Source organism: the organism of the source record quoted next, unplaced genomic scaffold (genome assembly GCF_019419815.1).
Source record: "Pyrus x bretschneideri cultivar Hongxiangsu unplaced genomic scaffold, Pyrus_bretschneideri_v1 Contig12, whole genome shotgun sequence".
Classification (NCBI taxonomy): domain Eukaryota; kingdom Viridiplantae; phylum Streptophyta; class Magnoliopsida; order Rosales; family Rosaceae; genus Pyrus; species Pyrus x bretschneideri.
The window spans coordinates 1,995,849-2,018,156 of NW_025999413.1; the positions used below are offsets into that span (position 1 = coordinate 1,995,849).

At 36.5% G+C, this 22,308-nt stretch overlaps 3 protein-coding genes, 1 non-coding gene and 1 pseudogene across 4 annotated transcripts; all 5 read left to right on the plus strand.

Annotated features, from left to right (window-relative positions):
• Nucleotides 1-3,708: 3,708 nt before the first annotated feature.
• On the plus strand, nucleotides 3,709-5,437 carry LOC103936443 (gibberellin-regulated protein 14). The gene is made up of 4 exons (XM_009346275.3): nucleotides 3,709-3,867; nucleotides 3,968-4,006; nucleotides 4,140-4,816; nucleotides 5,125-5,437. Exons 2-4 carry the CDS (start codon nucleotides 3,987-3,989, stop codon nucleotides 5,307-5,309), a joined length of 882 nt encoding a protein of 293 aa, XP_009344550.2. The 5' UTR covers nucleotides 3,709-3,867; nucleotides 3,968-3,986; the 3' UTR covers nucleotides 5,310-5,437.
• A 1,205-nt stretch (nucleotides 5,438-6,642) lies between these two features.
• Nucleotides 6,643-8,403, plus strand: LOC103936442 (vegetative cell wall protein gp1). The gene is made up of 5 exons (XM_009346274.3): nucleotides 6,643-6,771; nucleotides 6,858-6,905; nucleotides 7,541-7,756; nucleotides 7,909-7,938; nucleotides 8,203-8,403. The coding sequence occupies exons 1-5, from the start codon at nucleotides 6,715-6,717 to the stop codon at nucleotides 8,269-8,271; spliced, it is 420 nt and encodes a 139-aa protein (XP_009344549.1). The 5' UTR covers nucleotides 6,643-6,714; the 3' UTR covers nucleotides 8,272-8,403.
• Nucleotides 8,404-12,667: 4,264 nt separating this feature from the next.
• On the plus strand, nucleotides 12,668-13,840 carry LOC103936457. Its single transcript, XR_007255805.1, has 4 exons — nucleotides 12,668-12,787; nucleotides 12,892-12,927; nucleotides 13,048-13,233; nucleotides 13,361-13,840. It is a non-coding gene; the product is annotated as an uncharacterized LOC103936457 (transcript).
• A 1,755-nt stretch (nucleotides 13,841-15,595) lies between these two features.
• Nucleotides 15,596-16,302, plus strand: LOC108866339 (GPI ethanolamine phosphate transferase 1-like). Its single transcript, XM_018644792.2, has 2 exons — nucleotides 15,596-15,837; nucleotides 15,916-16,302. The coding sequence occupies exons 1-2, from the start codon at nucleotides 15,621-15,623 to the stop codon at nucleotides 16,110-16,112; spliced, it is 414 nt and encodes a 137-aa protein (XP_018500308.2). The 5' UTR covers nucleotides 15,596-15,620; the 3' UTR covers nucleotides 16,113-16,302.
• A 945-nt stretch (nucleotides 16,303-17,247) lies between these two features.
• Nucleotides 17,248-21,984, plus strand: LOC103928441 (annotated as a pseudogene).
• Nucleotides 21,985-22,308: the final 324 nt, after the last annotated feature.

The following is a 22,308-nucleotide window of genomic DNA, read 5'->3' on the forward strand; positions in this document are numbered from 1 at the left end:
CCAAGGCAAGCACACATGATTCATCTTGCTTCTGTATTAACCCGTTAGCTTGTTTAGTGTTATGCACGACATGGATGAATTGCACTTTCAGTTCTGACTTCTGAGCCCTCCATATGTAAAATATGAGATTTTTTACGGTAGTCCGAAGTATTTCATATTCCGAATGTTTTAATCTTTTGATATTTGTGCAAAAATATCAAAACTTCACGGTTAAACACACAAGTTATTTCATATTCCGAAGCAACTTAGGTCATCTCCAACCGAAAGATCTAGAGGGTCGAAAATAGCTCGAAAATCGTCTCCAACTGGTTGGCCACTTTCAGCCAGGCCGCGGGCTAGCCCAATTTCAATTTTTTATTTTTATTTTTTGGGGTTCTTTTCCATTAGCCCAACCCCTTTTTAATTTTTTGTTCATTTCCGTTTGCCCAGCCCACTTTAGAGTTTAGGGCTTAGTTTTTTTTTTTTTTTATGATCCCAACCCATTTTTTGTTTTTATGCCCAGTAGGCTTTTTTTTTTTTTCCTCTAATTTTTTCCTACACAATTTCTTTTCACATTCCATACTATAACCATTTGATTCTCGATTGGAGACGGTTTTTTGTGATAAGGCTAAAACGAGTTCTATAACCCTTTGGTCATCGGTTGGAGATGGTAAGAATATGACCTTGCACTATTTATTAAAATATTAATTTCTTAAAAGATCAAAGAACTAAAATGAGTTCTCTGATCAACCTCGTTGAATATTTAGAATTTCTGATAAAACATATGGACTTAAACCACGCACGCTCGTTGAGTTGGAGTCTCCCACATTCCTTGCTTTACGTACAGGCAAGGCCGTTTTCACATAATAATTTCATCCGTACAAATTTGTATGTTTGCGTTTTACAGGTTGGCCCTAGATTATAAACTGTGCACTACTGCACCTGCAATGCCGACAGAGAGAGAGAGAGAGCTCATGTCAATTTTGATTGATAGAGAGATGTCATGTGATTTCCTGAAGTGTTGCATGAATGTGCATGCATGATTGACGATGATGATGGGTCTTCTGGCATTTCTCACCCGGAGTGAAGTTCCTATTGACAAGAAAAATCCAACGGCAGAGAATTAACTTCAATTCTATATGATTTTTCAAAGTTTTTGGGAAGTGTGATGTAATTATAATTTTATAACGCTATCCTCTCTGCCAAAGGTGAAAAGAAAAGTAATTGTCCCTACATTATACAGCTGGGTTTAACTGTCTAGGGTTTTAAATCGTGTGTGATGTTTGCAGAAGGTGTATAGTTGGTCGATTAACTTTATGTGTGCGTGGATCCATTAACGTTTCGTGCAATGAGTCGACCGCATGCATAACCTTGCAGATAACATCGATTACCATGTCTTTTTTTTTTTTTTTTTTTTTTTTTTGGGGGAAACACCATGTCTTTGTTTACATATGCAACTTGGAGGCAGATTCTTTGCACTCTTACTTCTTGTGCTTTTCTGTTTTATATGATCACGGTTAATTCATATCAATATTTTATATTATTATTTTTTTTATCTTATTATCTTTATAAAAAAAATAATATAAAATGTTGAAGTGACTTAACTGTGATCACACAAATAAGAAAACACAGAAGAACACAGAAAGTGAGAGAGCAGAGAATCTGCCTCTATGCAACTTGGCTCACATTTTCATAAATCTTCCGAAAAAGATCACATAATAATAATTAGGGTTCATTTAGCATACACACACATATATATATATATATATGAGGGTCCTACAAAACACGTTGCTGTGAAATCTAATTTGGTTTCGGGTTTATTTAAATAGAACGAGTTCATCGTCATTGTAATGTACTTTTTATATTAGTATAAGAATATATAGAGGTATCGTTTAGTATTACGATTTAGTGGTATTTCTCTTCACTTATAAATGAGAGGCTTTTGGTTTGATTGTCGTCAAAGGCGAATTTGAGCCACATTATTATAACTAATCTAGTGTAAGGCTTAATTCACTCCCCCATCCCATAATGTAGATAATATCAATTGTTAAAAAAAAACATATAGAGATAGTCAAATACATGACATTGAATTAATAGCTCGGGACACCACTTAGTACTACAGTCTAGTGATATTTCTGTTCATTTGTAAGTGAGATATCTTAAATTCGATTCTCGCCAAAGACGAATTTAGATCATATTATTATGATTAATCTAGTATAAGATTTAGCACACTCTTTCACTTTTTAGTATAAATAATATCAAAGAAAAAAAAATCTCTAGTTTAAAAAACGTACCATAGGCGAAATAATATATTCTCAGTCGCCTGCACTTGAAACCTGTTGTTGTCATCAATTGGTATAAATGAAACCAGTTGTAATCCATGATTCCTAGAGTTGTTGAATCAATTTTTACTTTGATCGGTCAATTCGATCGTTGGATCTGTTGACAAAAAACCAGCTGTGTTCAAAAGAAAGTTACGACTTACGAGCCCCCCACCCCAAAAAAAAGAAAACCAGCTGTGTTCATTCAATTAAAGAAAATTAATGAAAATATTTGAAAATTTTGAATTTTAATAATAAGAATAAATAATAAAATTAATAGTATCAGGATTAATTTTTTAGTTTTTAATGTAAAAGTATGATTTTTTATTAAAATGAACAGTACCAGGAGCTTTTCGTTAAAGTTTTCATTAACAAGGAAACCTAATAAGTTCAAGTATCAAATTTTAGATTTAGATTAACGAGTAATACTACTTTTATTTCATAGTTTTTATATCATATTTGTATTATCTGTCTAATAATGTAGAATCAGCGTGCAATTTGAAATTTCTAACAGTAGATTTTAAATTTTGTAGTATTGACTGTTTTAAAACATGTCAAGGTCATACTCCAAGTCTCCAACAGACTATTTGACCATCGATTTGTTTTTAACTTATTAAATCCAATGATTAGAAAAAAAGAGAAGTATTTAACATGCTAAAAATATTGTATGAAAATTACATTAAAAAAAATAATACCACGCAATTTTCGTTTCTAGTTTTTATGTGCAGATCTTGTGTGGAGGATATTAATTTACAAGTGTTGCTACATATATTATATATTTAAATTTTATTTTATAGACTACATAATGTCACAGTTGACATTTAAATTTTTTGTTTAAATCATTAAATAAAGTATTAAGCCATTGACTTGGGATGACACACACTGTGATGTGAGGAGATGAAAAAAAATGGAAAAGTAGATATAGGTACATAAGAGTACTTGGTAGAGAAGGGAAGGTGGGTTGAACTCTCGAGTCAGATTTCGGGACAGCAAGCTAACTTGGCTCGCTGTGATCACATTTCATCATGCAGCTGGCATATCATCACCTTGACCGATCTAGCAAGATATTTACTTATTCTATTCTCGATATATTGTAACAGTATTTCAAACTGATCATATATTATTTTTACTTTAAATAATAATGTATAGTTGAGATACATATATAATGATGTTCTCGTTATATTAATAAGACAAAATCCCAAACTATAAGGCACACAAGTAGCGTGTAAGATTTAAGATAAACCCTAATGAACATAGTTTTTCTTACGTCTCTTTCTTACCAATGATATAATGTTTATAAATTTCAATTTTTACTTTTGATATTACGTTATTAATTTGAGATACCAACTCAGTAACTTATTCGATATAGTAGGTAAGTGTTTCTCTCCTGCCTCCTGCGGTGGACCAGTCCCTTCCTTTCAACACTATTTATACCACATCCCTGCTTCTCCTAGAATCATCACTGCTCGGTACTTCCCTTTTAGATCTTGACTTTTCCAGCTGTTTTGCAATGGCTTCCAAAGCCATGCTCCTTCTCTTTGCAACCATTCTCCTTTTCACCGCTAGGGTACGTAATTATCTACATTTTTATTACTTAGTATTATTATTTGGTTTAATTTCCCATTTATTTGGGTGTCTAAATTGGAAAGGTACCCTTGGTCTTGTAGGCTTCATCACTTGATCATCATGAGGAACTCAAGATTAAGGTACTTCTAATTATATACTTTAAACAGTGTGGTAAAATCTAATTTTTACATCTACATCGACTGGAGCTAACCAAAAAGTTCAATCTTTGGTAGAAATTTTGACCTTCATTGTTGTGAAATTAAATAATTACAGATTAATTATGTCAAGGCAACAGCTCCACCACCTCTATCCAAGGCTCCAGCGCCGCCGCCGCTTGTGGTCAAGCCACCCACTCCACCACTTGCCAAGCCGCCAACTCCACCACTTACCAAGCCATCACCACCAATTTACAAGCTCCCTACTCCTCCCCTTGCCAAGCCACCAACTCCACCACTCACCAAGCCATCACCACCAATTTACAAGCCACCTACTCCTCCACTTACAAAGCCACCGTCTCCGCCACTTACCAAGCCACCATCTCCTCCCCTTGCCAAGCCACCATCTCCTCCATATGCCAAGCCAACTCCTATCCCACAGTGAGCACCACTCCTGTCATCCACCAGTGAAGCCACCAACTCCTGTCATCCCACCAGTGAAGCCACCAACTCCTGTCATCCCCCCAGCCAAGCCGCCAACTCCACCACTCACCAAGCCATCACCACCAATTTACAAGCCACCTCTTACAAAGCCACCGTCTCCACCACTTACCAAGCCACCATCTCCTCCCCTTGCAAAGCCACCATCTCCTCCATATGCCAAGCCAACTCCAGTCATCCCACCAGTGAAGCCACCAACTCCTGTCATCCCCCCAGTGAAGCCACCAACTCCTGTCAGTCCCCCGGTGAAGCCACCCACTTATCCACCACTTCCCCCGGTTAGGTCCAAAGCAGGTAAATATTCTTCTCACTGCCATAGAGAAGTGAAATTTATGTTTTTACTATTCTAATTAAACCCTTAACCTTGTACTAATTACAAAATGTTAGGCGTTCTATAGTCCCCAGTATGTCCCCAGTATATTTTGGTCCCTCGACTGAATTTAAGTTAAGGTAGAACTTTAAAACGTCACATGTATCTCGTAAACAAGTTCACGGACTAAAATGTAACTCATGAACTTGTTCACGGACTATAATGTAATTGAAAACCCTAAATGTGGCCGGTTAATTTGTGATTAAAATTGTTTTATCATTTTGGTGGGCAGATTGCATCCCATTGTGTGACAAGAGGTGCATGCTGCATTCAAGGAAGAGGGTGTGCATGAGAGCTTGCACGACGTGCTGCGACCGCTGCCGCTGCGTTCCTCCGGGAACATTCGGCAACCGGGAAAGATGCGGCAAGTGCTACACCGATATGGTCACCCATGGCAACAGAAGCAAATGCCCTTGAATTTAATAGAGAGAGAGAGAGAGAGAGAGAGTGAGAGAGAGAGGAAAATAAATGGTTTTCTTCCTCTGTCCTTTGTAATTTCCACTGCTTACTGCATGTGTGTTGAATGGGATAATTATTTATTATTAGTACTGGTATGGCCCTGGGGTTTTAAATATCAAATGTCATGTAGCGGATTTATAGTGCTTAATTACTCTAATGAATAACATATCGTGTTTGTCGGATGCCTACCCCAACCAACATATCTAATTTTCGGAGAATGTTTTTCTCTCTTTCTAATCTCTTCTTTTTCCCTTTCTTCTATTTTTCCCTTTCTTCTACTTGAATTATTAGATCAAATTACGTTAATATTTTATATTAATTTTTAAAAAAAGAATACAACAAAACAAATTATGAGAGGAGAGGAAAGAATGAGATGAGAATAGGAGGGAAAGAATCTTACTACTAATATTTTGTGTTTTGGTTACATGAGAAGAAATTGATCTATTCCTAGTTTTAACTCATTACACTTTTCTCTTCAGTTTGCCTATTTATAGTGACTGGAAAATCTTTATTTTTTTTATTTTCCATGATAAGTTCAATACTAAATTGTGATACAATAATTGTGTGATTTAGGCTATTTCTTCGTATCCAATATCGTTGTATAAATATTAATTAAAAAAAAAAAACTCGTTATCGTAAAATCATTGATACAATTTACAAGAACGAGTACTTGAAATCTATTCATTGTTGTGCGATTAGTGATGCTTTATTATAATATTTTTAGATCTGATATTTAAGAACTCTTTGTAAGCCGAGTTATTCATTATACGTGTTTGTAATGTTCTTTTTTAATGAATGAAATATTGTACTTTTTTTTTTTAATTTTTAAAAAACGTTTCGAAGGACTTTAAGATTTGGGCCTCGTGGAATTTTCACTCGGGCCCGTAGGATAATTGGTGGACCCCCCATTCCTCTATGGGCTTTTGGACAAATTTTATTGACAAACTTGAAACTAAACCACTTAATATTACGATTTAGTGGTATTTTGCTATATTTGTAAGTTGCAAGTGAGAGGTCTTAGATTCGATTTTTGCCAAAGAAAAACTTGAACCACATTATTGCTAATCCATTGCGAGGCTAAACCTATCTCTTTTCTCCTTAATTTAGATAATATCGTTTGTTAAAAAAAAAAAAAAAAAAAAAAAACTTGAAACTAACTTCATTTGACTATGGTTTCGTGGCATTGCACGTGACGCCACATGCATGTGTAAGAATATGAGAAACAGTACCAGTGAAGGACCTGGAAAATTTTCTACCTCCACCCTTTCAGAACAGTATTTATACCCCCCCATCGTAACTAGCTTTCCTGCAAGCATCTCACTCCCTTATAGTTTCTTCATAGAGCTGCTGTTCACTAAACAAAATGGCTATCAAAGTTATCTTCCTCCTGTTCGTTACTGTTCTCCTGGTTTCTACGATGGTAATTAACCATATCCACACTGGTTTTATGCACTTATTTTGTAATTATATTGGCAAACTCTTAATTTGACATACTTCTCTTTGTAGGTTTCATCTCAGGACGATGATGGTATCGACGATCTCAAGGCAAAGAAGGTACGAATTAATTTTTTTTAAATGAAGACTAGTTATGAGGCTAACTTCACATCGTACCTCAACGACTCAAATCATATATTTTTCAAGTTACATTTTATAAATCATCATTGCAAAATATTAGCAAAAAAATGTTTGATGAATTTAATTGAGTTCAAAGAAATTGACACTAAATGTTCCAAGAAACATTAAAGTTTCATCACGACATTCAAATGAGTAAATGATTTTGGATTGAATTGATATTTTTGCAAAGATGATCTATGAATGAAGACTTAAAAAATAAATTGTTTGGGTTGTTGAAGTTTGATGTATGATGAACACCACAACCAATCCCCAATTTTATTAAAAGTTGAGAATCCCTTTGGAGTGTGTGTGTATATATTGACCATGTCTTATGTTAAAGTTGATCAACAATATAATCAGTAAATATAGTTCAAATAATAGTAGACTCAAACTATAAATAACTTATGCACCAAAAACTGAATCAGATCAACCAAAAACTGAATCAGATCATGTATCTTGAAATAAATAATTTGGTTTAGATGTAGTTTTTTAGTTTTATGATATATTTGTGTTGCACTTCTCTATGGAAACTAATTATTGGAGGAATATTGAGCATTTATTTAATATGGTTTCAGCCATCACCTACGAAACCCAAGCCATCACCAAAAGCACCCAAGTCGCCATCTTCAAAGGGACCCAAATCACCACCAAAATCACCCCCCAAATCACCCAAGTCACCGGCAAAGCCCGGAAAGTCGCCACCAGGTGCACCACCGTCAGCTGATGATGATCCGTACTCTGATGACCTTCCGGAGGATGAGCCGGTCACTCCGCCACTTTCCGTATCTAAGGTCAGACACTGCATGCACATATGCACTATTGACATGGCATGTCTGTGATTATTGATGTTGTTTTCTTGCAGCATAAAGTTCTTTTAGTTCGCATGCATATGGTATGTGTTGAGATGAACTAATTTGTTACATATTTGTCCTTGTATTTGCAGGTCTCATCTCATGAAGACAAGAAAATCATGGTAAGGTTACAATTTAATTTTTTACTTTGTTATATATATGGTGAGGGTGAGTCATGGCTCAACGGAAATGTTGCGTCTTTGTGACTAAAAAAATCAGTTGTTTAAGTCGTGGAAACTAGAAACAGTTTTTTTTTGTAAAACAGAGAGCTTTTTTAGCTTGGGGTCGCCCTTATTTACTGTATTATATTTATGGTCTATATATATTTATATATGCATGGCAATTGGCAATGGAAATTAACTTTTAATATTATGTTCTGGTTGCAGGGGCCAAAGTATAAATATTCAGGTTCATCGTCGGACGGTGAGCGACCAACAAATGGTAGCCAAAGCTAATCTAATAGGAGTACATATACAAGAAAGGCAATAAAATGTTATAATGTATAATTCAATAATGTTTATTCAACTGCTCAATCTTCATGTAAGGGATGACATATATTTCAATAGTAAATAACCCTAGTTCCTTTTTTTTTAATTTCCCAATTAATAAAAGATCTCTGTATGATACATGGTCCACTTCGATTCGACAAGTCACATATTACTAACCACAAAATCGGAAGAAAATCAAATAGACAATTAACTGAAAGGAAAATGTCAAAATTGTAACGTACAAACGGTTCAGCCACTTAGTACTATGGTTCAATTCTCGCTAAAGGCAAATTTGAACCAAATTATTGCTAGCCCATTATGAGGCTAAGCCCACCCCCTCCCCCTTAGTGTAGAAAATATTGCTTGTTCAATTTTTTTTTTCTTGTAGAAACAGTTCATTATTCACGTATGTTCATGACTGTCATATCCTATATTAGTGGTGGGAGTCAGAATTGTAGTCTAAGAGGGGCCCAAAACTTCTTACCTTATAAAATTCCAACGTATCTTGCTTTGGGAAACTATCTTTTGGATCTTGAATTAATGATGTCTTCCTTGCCATACTCTTTCTTAGGTACTATCCACAATCCTGATACATAAACTTGCAATATTACGACCCTCACAATAAGTGGGGATTCATAAATTTTGTGAAGTGATTTTCATGCTCCTTTTTCTCCTTCTACGCCCCGTATTTTTTTCCTCTTTAGACTCAAAGCTCCCATGACTACAGACTCCAGCCTCCTAAACTTCATTGGAGCCACCAACTTCATATTATCAAACCTGGTGAATGAAAAAACAAGAGAAGCGTTGGGTTGAAGTCATGACGAAAAACTCAAAGGTATTGCATAGTGCTATTGTTTTTTAACCGGAAAAAAAATATGTCAGGGCCTTGGACCATTTTTGTCCCTTCATGGCTCTGCCAGTGTCCAATGCATGCACGATCAGCTCTGAGTGAAAAAAAAAGAAAAAAAAAAAAAAAAGGTTAACTTCAGAAATTTTATTCAGCAGTACCGACTCTTTCCTTATCACAGTTGTTTGAACTCAGAACTTCACAAGACGGATCAAATAGAAATTTGCCTTGAATTATGAAGATGGAAGCATGCAACTGTTTTCCAGTCCAATATTAAATTTGCCTTGAATTGAGATTTGTAAAAATTGACTGTGCTGATTGACTCCCTTGGTGATAAGCCATAAGGCCATCTTCAACTGACCCAGCCAAAGAGTCATAGGGCTAAAAATAGCTTGTTTTGACACGAAAATCATCTCCAACTGAGGGCTAAGCCAAATGGCTCATGGTTCCCATCCGGCCAAAGGACTGGTCAAGAGTAGCTAGCCCTCCAGCCCTCCAATGCCAGAATATCAAGTTTGACATTTTGCTAGCCTTCCAACTCAGCCCATTTGAATGCCAACTGTTATCTGGCACCAGCATGACGCCAGCTAGTAACGGCTAGCTGACGTCTAACTGCTGTTAGGTTATCGTTGGAGTTTGATTTTTTGTGACAAATTTAAAAAAAAAATTCTAATTTTTCTCCTATAAATACCTAAGCCATTCCCACACCATTTCTCACATACTTTTCACCATTCCATACTATCTTACTTCATTTTATTTCAATTCTTCACATTCTATTCTCTTACCTCTTCCAATAATCTTTCCTTTAATTTTTTAGTAATGAAAGGAAGGGTTTGGACCCGAAAAAATGATGAAGCTCTTTGCAGAGCTTATAGATGGGTCTCGGAAGATTGTGTCTCGGAAGATAGTGTCAATGGTAGTTCTCAAACAAGTGAAGGTGTTTGGAGGCGTGTGAATTCTATCCCAATATGCAGCCAATTTATTAACATTGGAAACTAAAGATAAGAAGTGCCATGTAAATAAGAATCATATCTAAAATTTGCACAACCAATTACATCTCGACATGTGGCACTTGAAATCCAATCCAACAATTTATTTAAGATTACATAAAGATAAGAAATCTGAAGAGTTACTCACTTTAACGACACGTGTCACTCGAAATCTTATCCGAAAAATTATTGAGATTACATAAATATAAGAAATCTGGAGAGTTACGTTAGTGACACGTGTCACTCGAAATCATATCCAAAAAATTATTGAGATTATATAAAGATAAGAAATCCAGAGGCTTATTCATTTGGCGATAAGTGGCACTTAAAATATGTTCGAAAACCTTATTTTAATATGGTAATTTAATTTAAGTAATCATATTAATTTAATTAAAATAAGAAATTATATTTGGCCTATGGCCCTTTGGCCCCCTCTATTGAAGACTGTATTTTTATAAAAGGCTATGTTTGGAAGTAAAAATTTCCTTCTTCAGTTGACTCGCACCACGGAGCGCAACCATGCATGTAAAAGGTTGTAAAACCCGCAATCAAAATGTCCTTCTTCAGCCAACTCACGCAACGGAGCCCACTCACTTAGAGGTCAACAATGTCCCCCTCTCCGTCCGAACCCACGAGATCTTGACTTGGAGTTTCGATGAGAGTAACATGTTGCGAACAAACGCCTCCCTCCCCGTCGACAACCACAACATCTTTCGTTGATTTTCGATGTGAGAGATTTGTTTGTTGAGATGCCAAAGCATTCTCTTAATCTCTTCCATGTCATGTGGGTAACTCTTGAGATTGAGTCCGACCTTGCATGGGGTTATAAGTCAGTGGACCTACTCTCCATATTACCAATTAGTTTTATAATGGAACCTTAACTTTCTTCAGTAACCACGATAATGAACTTCTGTCCGTTTGTCCCTGATATCACATGTTGTAAGCCATGAAATTTGACTCCGCGAATTCCACTCCATATACAATTGTCCCTGATGCTAACTGATGAAGATTCGGAAGGGCACACATCAACAACAACCGCATGGACACACGAGAAAGAGATAAAACGCTAGGAACCCTTACCGCTCAAAGAGCAATATTCTATAATAATATTCTAAAAGTATATATCCTGAACCCTAAATTACATTGTGCTTAAAAAATAGAGAAAATAACCTAGAGCCTTAACAAGGAATAACACATAAGAAAAATACTTAATTTCCTTGTCTAATAAGTAAGTATGGAAAATAAAATAAAAAATATAATAGACTATAAAAATAAGAATTAATCCCTTGATTTTCGTTGCATCAGTTGTCTAGTGAAGATGGTGAGTAGGGTTCTTGATATTAAAGCAAAAAAATTTCTTCTCTCGGTATAAAGTTCCATCCACAGTTCTTACGAAAGCTAGCATCTTTCGACTTAAAACACACACCCAAAAACAAAAAATTTTCATCGTTGTCATCACAACCTTATACGACCACTTTATCATGGTCATAATCACTATTTCAAATATTAAAAAAAACATATTATAAATTGTTGTCTATAACAATCCGTATAATTTTATTAAAGTTCATGATAAAAGTCTCACAAACTCTTTTAAAATCCTTGTGTGATTCAATTAAAATACGCATGAATCCTATAGAAGTCAAGTAACTCTCTCAAAATCCATGTGTTCATAACTCACACTGTATACAATACACCCCCTTTATACCTATATGCAAGAAATCATTCTTCATATACAAATCAATCATAAGAGATGTGTAACTTCTCTAATTAATTTGCAAGTCAATATGTATAATATAAATAAATTAATGTAACAATTCTGAATCCTCTTTCCTTCCTTAATAATATAAATATTTTTGAAAAAAAAAGAGGAAGCGAAGTCCAAACCAGGTTGGTCAGAGATGCAAGTAATATGAACTACGAATTCATGAAACTTCATTAGCTTTGTCTTGCAACTTTGGTAAGACAAACCTCGTGTGAAAGAAGGACATACTGTGAAGACTGATGAGAAATGGATGTAGTAGTTTACTGCATGGCCACGGTCCTTGGTGAAGGAAGGTTTGGACTCTAAAGTCAAAAATTGGACAGCAAAGCCATTACTTATGTCTCACTGATCGGGTGAAGCTGTCACATGCACATTTTAATTTGAGGAAGTGATTTCCATACATTCGTTTTTTCTTTAGGCACGTTCCTTGTTTTTTGTTTTTTTGGTTTTTAAATTAAATAAATAAAAGTGGTGCAAAAGAGAAAAATGGTGTGCGAAACATTAAAATTTTAGTGCTAATCACACTGATACACTGTTCAAATTTTATCACATCACAGTCCTTTACCTTTAGGTGTTGGTTTTTATCACAAAAGACCTTAATGCTATTAGTAGTGGAACCATTAATTTAGAGTAGTAATATACTATGTCAAGTTTCCGACGTGAGATTGAATTATTCTTCAACACGAAAATCATTTCCAATTCTCTACAAGCTAATTAATAACCTTCGAAAATCCATCTCTGTACCTAATTTCAACACTATTTATACCACATTCTAGTTATGCTAGCTAGAGTCATCGGTCTCAGCTACTGACTATCTATACAATTAATATGGATTTCAAAGCTGTGATCCTTCTGTTTGCCTCCATTCTCTTACTTACTACAAAGGTATTTAATTATGAATGGAAAATTTGCATGATGATTTCTATACATGTTATATATTTAATTTTTCTTATGTTTCTGAAATATTCAATGCTACTGTAACTTTCTAGGTCTCATCTAATCATGATCATGAACTCAAGATAAAGGTATTAATCATGTATATCTTCATATTAAAACCATATTGTTGATTATTTAAGTGCACTTTACTACTGTCCTGTTCCGTTGATCATATTAGCTTATACATTACTAATTTTAATTATGAACAGAATCAGAGTCAACGCCGTAGTTTACTTAATATTTGGATATATCCACGCATTCCATTTTGGAGCCAGCATTCAGGGATCCATATCAACCACAACGTCCACTGTATAAACCGAAGGCTCCCGTAGTACTGGAGGCCCCGCCACCCACTTCCGATGCAACTCCACCACCATCGGCGACTACCAGCTCAGGTATATATATACACATAACTCTAGTTTCATGATTAATGTGAATATTATATATATATATTTTTTAATTAGTATTAAATACTATATGTGTGTTTGCTGATTAACTAAAAAAAATTCTGTGGGCGTGGAGATTGCTTCAAGTTGTGTGACGTGAGGTGCAAAATCGAAAAGAACAAGAAGATCTGCCGGAAATCGTGCATGTTATGCTGTGCCCGCTGCAAATGTGTTCCGCCGGGAGACTATGGCACCAACATGGACAAGTGTGGCAAATGCTATAGTACTGATATACAGTATCACGGACACAAGTGCCCTTGACCTATATATTAATCTTGTAATTAATCAACTAATTAAGCATGAAGTCGAGATAATTAATAAGTATTATAAGGATTGATCGTAAAGGACAGAAAATAAAAGGCCAATATATATATAATTATATATATATGGTATTTATATGGCTTACGCGTCCAATATTTCGATAGTATTTTTAGTTCGTTTGAACTTTGAAACTTCAATAGTAAGATTATATTCAATTGTCCAATGTCAATGGCATAAACTTAGTATAACAATTAATGAAGTCTATGAATAAATAATATATCCTTTTAATTAAATATATGGATTGTATGGTTTTAGTTTTGAGAAATGCTTAGGAACTCTTCATGGACTCTATGTCTCCTTATGTTTTATAATAGTGACACGAAAATTGACGTTAAATTGTAAGATGACAAGGAGTCTCCTGCAGTCCAGCTGAACACATTAGCATTTCTCTTTAGTTTTAGCACTCTTTGGAATCTTCAGCCTTGCGGTCCAGCTAAACACATTCGTACAACTCTCATCTGCAACCTTGTGCTTGTTTTATCCAAAAGAACAAGAATTGTATCATTGAAATCAGCTTCAATGAAAGTAACACATACATAAGTACACAGAGAAGCATCTATGAAATTGCATGGATAAATAGGTGAGAACAAGTACAACGAGTTGCAAACCAATTATCGACTGTTTGTTGGTTCAACTTTCGTGCATCAACAATATAAACAAAAATGGCTTTCCAGAACCAAAAGGTTGCAGCCATGTTGTTCGTTTGGGTTGCAATTGCTAGCTTGGTGCTGGCTGTTTCTGCAGAAGTTAGCACTCCAGCCCCTGCCCCATCTGCAGCACCAACTGCTCTAATTACAGCATTTCCAGTGTCAATGCTAATTGGTTTTTTGGGGTTTATAATTTATCTCTTTTGATTAGTACCATATCTACGCTAAGCCTTTTGGATTAGGCTAGATTATCATGTTTGGTTGCCGTTGGCTGTTATGATGTGCATGCCAATCCCCAAATATGCCATATACATGGTCAAGTTTTGTATTAATAATGCTTATAACAGCTTTGCTTCGATATTTCATATATATGGTTTTCCCTTAATTTGTTGTAACATTCCAATACAATCTCGATCACGAGAAATCCCAAGATGGTATTATTATTGTGTCGTGTTAGTACTTGGTGTGGCATAATCAATGAAAACCATATGGATATATCATTAAAGTATAAACTCATCGTCTATTCGTACTATGAAATATTGGGGCCATTCATTATCGTACAATAATTTATTTAGGCATGCTTTGCAAAAAATAAAAGTTGAAAAATAAAAATATATGCTTTCAAATAAAGCTCTCAACAAACAAAAGATGTGGCTTCTGCCAATTGAACATATGACGTTCCACCCTTTTGTATTAAATTTTCGGATTTCCAAATTAAAATAGTTTAGAAATCGGTTTGTAGCAGATCAATTGTGTCGCAAAAGACAACGGCAGAGGAGAATAAGAAGGCACTTTCTCTCCTTCAATGTAGGGAAGCACAAGAAGTTAGCCAAAGTTAGGAAGTAGCTCAGCTGAAATTCCTCCCCAAACTTTCCAATTTTGACTAATTAACTATAAAATCAAATTCTTTGTAATAATCGAAAAATAAATAATAAGATGGTGCTATCCATGCACTTACTTTTACTTTTCACGCACCATTTGTTATTTTTTTTCTTTGTGATATTCTCCAATTTATTCAATTTGACAGTTGAAAATTAAGAAGGAGTGCGAGAGATAAAAAGAAATGTGCGGTTAACACTATCCTAAATAATATTACACCACCGTGTGAGTTCAAACTCTGTCGATTCCCTTATGTAACAAATTTATCCTTTGACAAAAAATAAAAATTAATATTACACATTCTGATCCTGAACTTCTAGGCCTCGGCCCATTCAACAATATCATCTCCTAAAATATAGGCCCAATGGGCCCACAATATTTTCTGAAAGAAGTAAGACTGCAAGAAAGAGAAAAAAGGAGCGAAAGTGTTAAACGACGACTGTGACGATCAGGAAGAAAGCGACGGAGTTAAAATTGCGGACGGCAGAGATGCGGCGGAAGGAAGCAACGCCAGAGCAAGCACGGAGAAGACGACGGACATGGCTGAAGAGAAAAGAGAAATGGCTGGTATCACTGGGCGTAGTTCTCCACGCCGTTTACATGCTCAGCATCTTTGACATCTACTTCAAGTCCCACATTGTCCACGGCATGGATCTCGTCAGCCCCCGCTTCTCCGCTCCCGCAAAGCGCCTCGTTTTGCTCGTCGGTACGTCCAATTTTCCTGGTAAAATTCCTCTGTCTTCTTATTGGAGTGTGCTATTAAAGGTTTGAGCTTGTGCTGCAGCTGATGGGCTGCGAGCCGACAAATTCTTCGAGTCGGATTCCGACGGGAACTTCAGAGCGCCGTTTTTGAGAAGTGTTATGAGAGAGAAAGGTCGGTGGGGAGTGTCGCACGCTCGTCCTCCAACGGAGTCGAGGCCTGGACATGTTGCTATCATTGCTGGGTTCTATGAGGATCCCAGTGCTGTTATGAAAGGTTGAATCTTTTTTTTTAATTTTTTAAATTTTTTCAGCATTTATACAGATGAAATTTGGCTTCCTGAAGAAACCCAATTCGTGTTTTCAGGGTGGAAAGCTAACCCTGTTGAATTCGATTCAGTTTTTCTTATGGTAGTCCGGATATAGTTCCGATTTTCTGTGCTGCATTGCCTCACACCACCCGGAATAGTTACCCTCATGAATTTGAAGACTTTGCTACTTTGATTTCAAACTTTCATCACATTGTTTCAGTTACAACTTGTTTTCTCTGTTTTTGTTTTCGATTTACTGGATTGTTTTCAGTCTTTCAGCACATTGCTACTAGTGAACTTTAAATATTTGGTAATTAGGTTGATGCTTCCTTTTATCAATATGTATGTGTTAATGCAGATGCTTCCTTTCAGGATGAGTGGTCTTTCGATCAGTTTCAGAGCCTTCTGAATCAGTCCAAAGAAGACCAGAAGTTGAAGGAGTTACTCTTACGGGATAATCTCGTTGTGTTTTTGCACCTACTCTGCTGTGATTCAAATGGCCATGCCCATAGGCCCTTTTCGTCCATATATCTCAATAATGTTGCGGTTGTTGACAGTGTAGCTGAAGGGGTTTATAATCTTCTTGAAGATTATTACGAGGACAATCGTACTGCATACGTATTTACCGCTGATCATGGAATGCATGATAAAGGTTGGAATTAATTCGTTTTCCATTTATATAAATATTTTGCTTCTCTTTTCTCACTGAATTGTTATAAGTTTTGATCGTACATCATTTTTTCCCCTTAATAACAGTCTTACATGGTATAATTTCACTGATAGGCAGCCATGGAGATGGACATCCTTCAAACACTGATACTCCCCTGGTTGTTTGGGGAGCAGGTTTTAAACATCCCAAGCCAGTCTCCAACCATTCTGATTGCAGTTTTCGTTTTGTTGATGATCATATGCATGATGCGCCAACACCTAAAGAATGGGGCCTTAATGGCATTGAAAGGGTGGATGTTAATCAAGCTGATATTGCACCTCTCATGGTTGTTACAATTTGTTTTCCCGACTTCTTTCCCCTTAAACTACCTTTCAAGTTTTATCACTCTTACTTGCTGATTGAGTTTTCTGGCACTCAACTCTTCTCGGTTTGCCTGGTCCTGTAAACTCAGTTGGAAGTTTACCTCTTGATTACGTAGACATGACAAAGGTATAGTCAACCAGTTTGATTGATGACCTTTTCTTTTCGTTGTAAAGGATGTAAAATGTTATCACTTTTATCTTTGCCTGCATATGCATATTCTATTCGATGAGTTTTCTGGTTAATTGGTAGACAGCTGAGTTTTCTCTTTTGTTTCATTTTCCAGGAGCGTCCGAACTCAAGGGGATTGCCCTTTGTAAAATCAAAGAACAGAAAGGACAACCATATTGTATTACTGGCAGGTGAATTCAAACAAAAACAGAAAGGTCAACGGCCATAACCGTGTCCCTCAGATTCACTGTTAGATTCCTATGTAAATTACTTTGTAGGAGAACACTTCGCTGCTGCTTACACTCAATCCCGACTGAACATGTGTTCAAGTTTTGAGTAAAAAAATTAAAACATGAACATGTGTCCAACTAGAATTGGGTATAAACAGCAGCTGCTACTGAATTTGCAGCAGCCAAGTGCAGTTCTACTTTGTATTCTTCCGCGAATGTCAGTAGTTAAAAGCAATAATATATTAAACTACTCTTAAATTTTTGTTGCGTACGAAGCAACAGGGAGCAACATGGAATGATCAATCTGAACTTTAACATGTGTTGAAATGTCACACTGTATCTATGAGAAAATAAAAGTTTAAATACTCTAATCTTACTTCAACTAATACCGAGATCTTTTATGATAAAACCTTACACCTGACGGATTGTGCAGGTAGTAATTACCAAGTTGGGAACATTATTAGTGTTGTTGGAAGTGAGTCTTTGACTCGTCTCTTTAATAATTCAACATAGTATCAAAGCCAGGGAGTGGGCCCGTATTATACTGCTACGTGATGGGTTGGTCCCATTGGCCCTGCACGATGATGGTGGGTTCCTTGGCCCCGCGTGTAGGTGAGTCCCCTTGGCTTTTCGTGATTGTCGATGTGTGGATCTCTCACGTGTGACCCACTAATTAGGTTCCACGTGAAGGGCATGTTGAAATATCACACATTGACCGTATCTATGAGAAAATAAGAATTTAAATATTCTAATCCCACTTTAACTAATACCGAAGCATTTTGTGATAAAACCTCACACATGAAGGATTGTGCAGATGATAATTGTCAAATTTGGATAGTATCAGTGTTGTTGGAAGTGAGTCCTTAGCTCATCGATGTTGTTGGAAGTGAGTCTTTAGCTCGTTTATCTGATAATTCTACAAAATGTAGGTAAGAAGACTAGGAAAAGCGTCGAGGCAAAGTTCCAGCGGCCCCTCCTCCGAGAACCTTTCGCGAGCAAGATCCGTTGACCACGACGAAGACTTTGCTGTGCATTGTCGATTTGGTGGGAAGTTTCCTCGTGGGGCCTTTTGATTGGTGGGACAAAGACGGCCTTAACATTAATAATAATGATAGGATTGATTCCAATTCTGCTATACAAGACATTTCATACTGGTTTCCAGTTCTCTCATCTCCTTTATGTTTTTAAGCAGATCGGCAAAAGCTTGAAGATGAACATCAAGTAAGCCAACTTCAACTTCAAACTCCTCCGATCCTTGTTTATTTGAATCCTTTGTCACTGATTTTTCTTTTGTTGTCTTGATTAAGCGAATAACATTCTGAAATGACTAAAAGTGTTTTACAACAATCAAAGTTCTTATAGTTAAATCTGGCAAAAGAAACTTACAAAACGCTTTTAGATGGTATGAGCACTTTCCGGAGAAGCCACCTTCAACAAGGCACTTCTAAATTTCCATGTGCTTTTTCGAGGAGCACTTGAATATTTAATAAACATTTCTATATGTTCATAGTAAAACCTAAGTGCTTATGAGTAAATTATTTCTTACAAATAAGTTTAATAATCGTCCTTACAGTTTTACCAAACTGAAATTTCATTCATACTACTGTTTTGCTAGAGTGCCTTCATTATAAATGCATTTCTTTACAAAACACTTAAGGTTGGTTTCGAACCTGAAATAGGAGTTTCGAACTTGACATGTATGGATAGAAACCCAACATCGTATCCACTGGGATATTGGACGCATATGTTATTTGCTTACATCCTCCGTTTAAATTTGCTTTCAATTTTTTGTTGGTGATGACAGAATTAGCAGTGCTGGGCTTGAGCTAGCAAATGTGCTGGTGACATCTCCTCCCCTGCACCAGTCATGGGACGCGGTTCAGAAGCAAAAGCTCCACACATCTCCTGATCCGTACGCACAAAGAGCCTTATACATTAGTGAAACCAAGCACTCAAACACCACCATCATATCTTTTCTTGCTTCACCCGTCACACTTCAAGATCGACAAGCGATGATTTCGTGGAATCTCAAGAACAATTTTTTTCCCCTCTTTGGCAACACCCCAAGTTTCTCCGTCAATGAATTGGCATTCAACTTCTTTGCCTTGAATCACAACGACCTTAATCGTCTTAAAACAAGGGTGCGTATTGTTGTCTCTCGATAACTGATAATGTTTAACCGCGTTGACAACTATTAATGTTAGTTCAAAACAGTTAACATTTATAATGTTAGATTACTTTCCACTTAATTAGTTTGGCTTCTTTGACAAACCGTTAATATTAGTGAGAAACACTTATAAATCCCTCATTAATAGTGTTATAAGAACCTAGTGTAGTAACAGTCGAATCCATTTCATTTTTGTTTCAAAACCTAGTTTTACGTGTTTTTTTTTTTTTTTTTTACTTTGAATGAAGTTTTGAGGAACTTATTTTTAAAGACGTCTCCGAATTGATTATATAGCAGTTCAGTAATTGACTAACTTTTATGTAATATTTCAGCTGGTAGAAAGTAGCAAACCCGACTCATTGATACTTATCACTGGACATTCTATGGGAGGCGCTGTGGCTACCCTTTTCACCTTATGGCTGCTACAAACCCTCGACTTGTCGAAATCCAAACGCCCCCTTTGCATCACTTTCGGTTCACCCTTGATCGGTGACGAACAACTCCGACAATATGTGTTGCAAGTCTCAACATGGAGTTCTTGCTTCTTGAATGTAGCCTCCATCAATGATCCTGTACCTAAAGTCTTCCTAACTGCTTCGCAAGCGAGTGGTTACAAGCCTTTCGGAACATTCCTACTGTGCTCCGCTTCGGGTGGTTCTTGCTTTGAGGACCCTGATGCCATTTTGCAACTATTGGTGGAAACCAGCTCTCAGAGTGCTCAAATTCAAGGTTTTGATTACGGACAGATTTTGAATGATCTCAAGATGAAGGCATTTTCTAGAGATGTCTTTGAGTTGGTGAAGAGGATAGAATACCACTTAAAGCTGGAATTAAAACACGGTTGGCAGCAATATTTGGAGTTCTCAGCTCACAGGTATCAAACTTTCAACACAAATATCTGATTTGATGATGATTTTGGGAAATGGTTTCTGCACAAACTTGTTTATTTCTGTCACTCGGTTCTCCTTTGATTTATTTAATCCAAAGTCTAGAGACTAGAAATAAACACGGGTGTCCAGGGGGGAGAATATGAGTTTGCGGAAATCACATCCCATATTTACTTCTACTGACTTTTCTTTCAACTCCTTTTGTAAAAGTCATTGCAGCAGCAACAACCCAACATAAAATTCGATAGTCTAATGAAAAAGATGGTCAATCACGAACGTAAAGTAGCGATCCAGAAGACGAAGGTTTACAGTTCTTTCTTGAAATTGAATCAGAATCAAAAGTACATGGCCAACATGGAATGGTACAAGAAGGAGTCCAAAGACATGGGCATTGGATACTATGACAGGTACAGAAACCAGCGTTATGCGAGTGACATTTGTGCTGAAGAGTACAAGCAGAAGCTCATGAATTACTGGGAGGATACGGTTGCAGAAGTTGAGAGCAAGCCCCAGAAAGAACAAGCCGCAATGCGTATCCATTTTCTTTCTGCTGGAACGAATTACAGAAGGATGATCGAACCGCTTCACATTGCAGAGTACTACAAGGAAGGCGGAAAAGATTACAAAAAGGAAAGGCCTCGACATTTCGTTCTTTTGGAGCAATGGTTCAATGAAGAGGAGGAAAAGGAGGAGGAAAAGAAGGAGAGGGAAGAGAGGGAGGACCCGCAACTTTGCAGCGCAAACAAATCCAACTCAAAAGCGAAGAATGTGGCTCCTAGTCTGAATGATGATTCTTGTTTTTGGGAACACGTCGAGGAAGCGCTTATCTGGTGCGACGAGGAAGCGAGTAATCCATATGTCAAGCCAATGACCAAATTTGAGCTTTACGTTCTGAATATGCTCTATAATTTCGCAGTGACGCCTGATATTTTCTTGAAGCAGAGCAGCTTCATGCAGTGGTGGAACAAGTATAAAGAAATTGTGGGAAGTAGCTACTCCTCAACATTCAGCGATGTCATGAATCGTGGCACTTATCGCAAGTATGCGGATGGGGTCTCGGTTCTTACTGATCTATAATCCAAGATAATTAAGTTTTAAACAAGCAATTAAATGAGATAAATCAAGATTAGTTTTGCTGTATTGCCCATGATTTCATTGAGAAAGACATGCAGTACTTGCAGGACTTGGTGCTACTACCGTTGAATATTTTTGTGGTTTCTTTGTGTGGGGGGTTTTGTTTCAATTATAATGTTTGTAATTTCCACTTCATTGAAGTAATGACACTCGTCTTTTGATTTCACTAAGTGTAAGAGCTACTCTAATTAGTAACTGTAATAAATTGAGACTTGCGTTGATCATGGTTTACGTCGATCTTGATTTATGTTGTATTAATCTTCAATGCTAAAGCAGAAATACTTACCCTATCCCATAATGTATACCCTTCTGTGGCTTTTTCACACAGCACATATATTACAACTACGTGTATGTATGTTTCGGATGAACTATTGATTTAGATAGACACTGTCATCACCGCCAAATATTAGGAAAATAGAGTAGACATAGGAACCACACCCAGCTTAGATCAAATTAGAAAATACGACAGCGTGTTACTGCAGGACTTGATTGCATCACTTTGAACTGCATGAATAAGACACATTTTACTTGAATAAATTCAACACAAT

Coding starts and splice junctions, on each gene's coding strand:
- LOC108866339 (XM_018644792.2), top strand. CDS start 15,621: ATGCGGCGGAAGGAAGCAACGCCAGAGCAAGCACGGAGAAGACGACGG. Junction 15,838..15,915: donor GCGCCTCGTTTTGCTCGTCG/GTACGTCCAATT, acceptor CTTGTGCTGCAG/CTGATGGGCTGCGAGCCGAC.
- LOC103936442 (XM_009346274.3), top strand. CDS start 6,715: ATGGCTATCAAAGTTATCTTCCTCCTGTTCGTTACTGTTCTCCTGGTT. Junction 6,772..6,857: donor TTCTCCTGGTTTCTACGATG/GTAATTAACCAT, acceptor TTCTCTTTGTAG/GTTTCATCTCAGGACGATGA. Junction 6,906..7,540: donor ACGATCTCAAGGCAAAGAAG/GTACGAATTAAT, acceptor ATATGGTTTCAG/CCATCACCTACGAAACCCAA.
- LOC103936443 (XM_009346275.3), top strand. CDS start 3,987: ATGAGGAACTCAAGATTAAG. Junction 4,007..4,139: donor ATGAGGAACTCAAGATTAAG/GTACTTCTAATT, acceptor AAATAATTACAG/ATTAATTATGTCAAGGCAAC. Junction 4,817..5,124: donor CCCGGTTAGGTCCAAAGCAG/GTAAATATTCTT, acceptor TTTGGTGGGCAG/ATTGCATCCCATTGTGTGAC.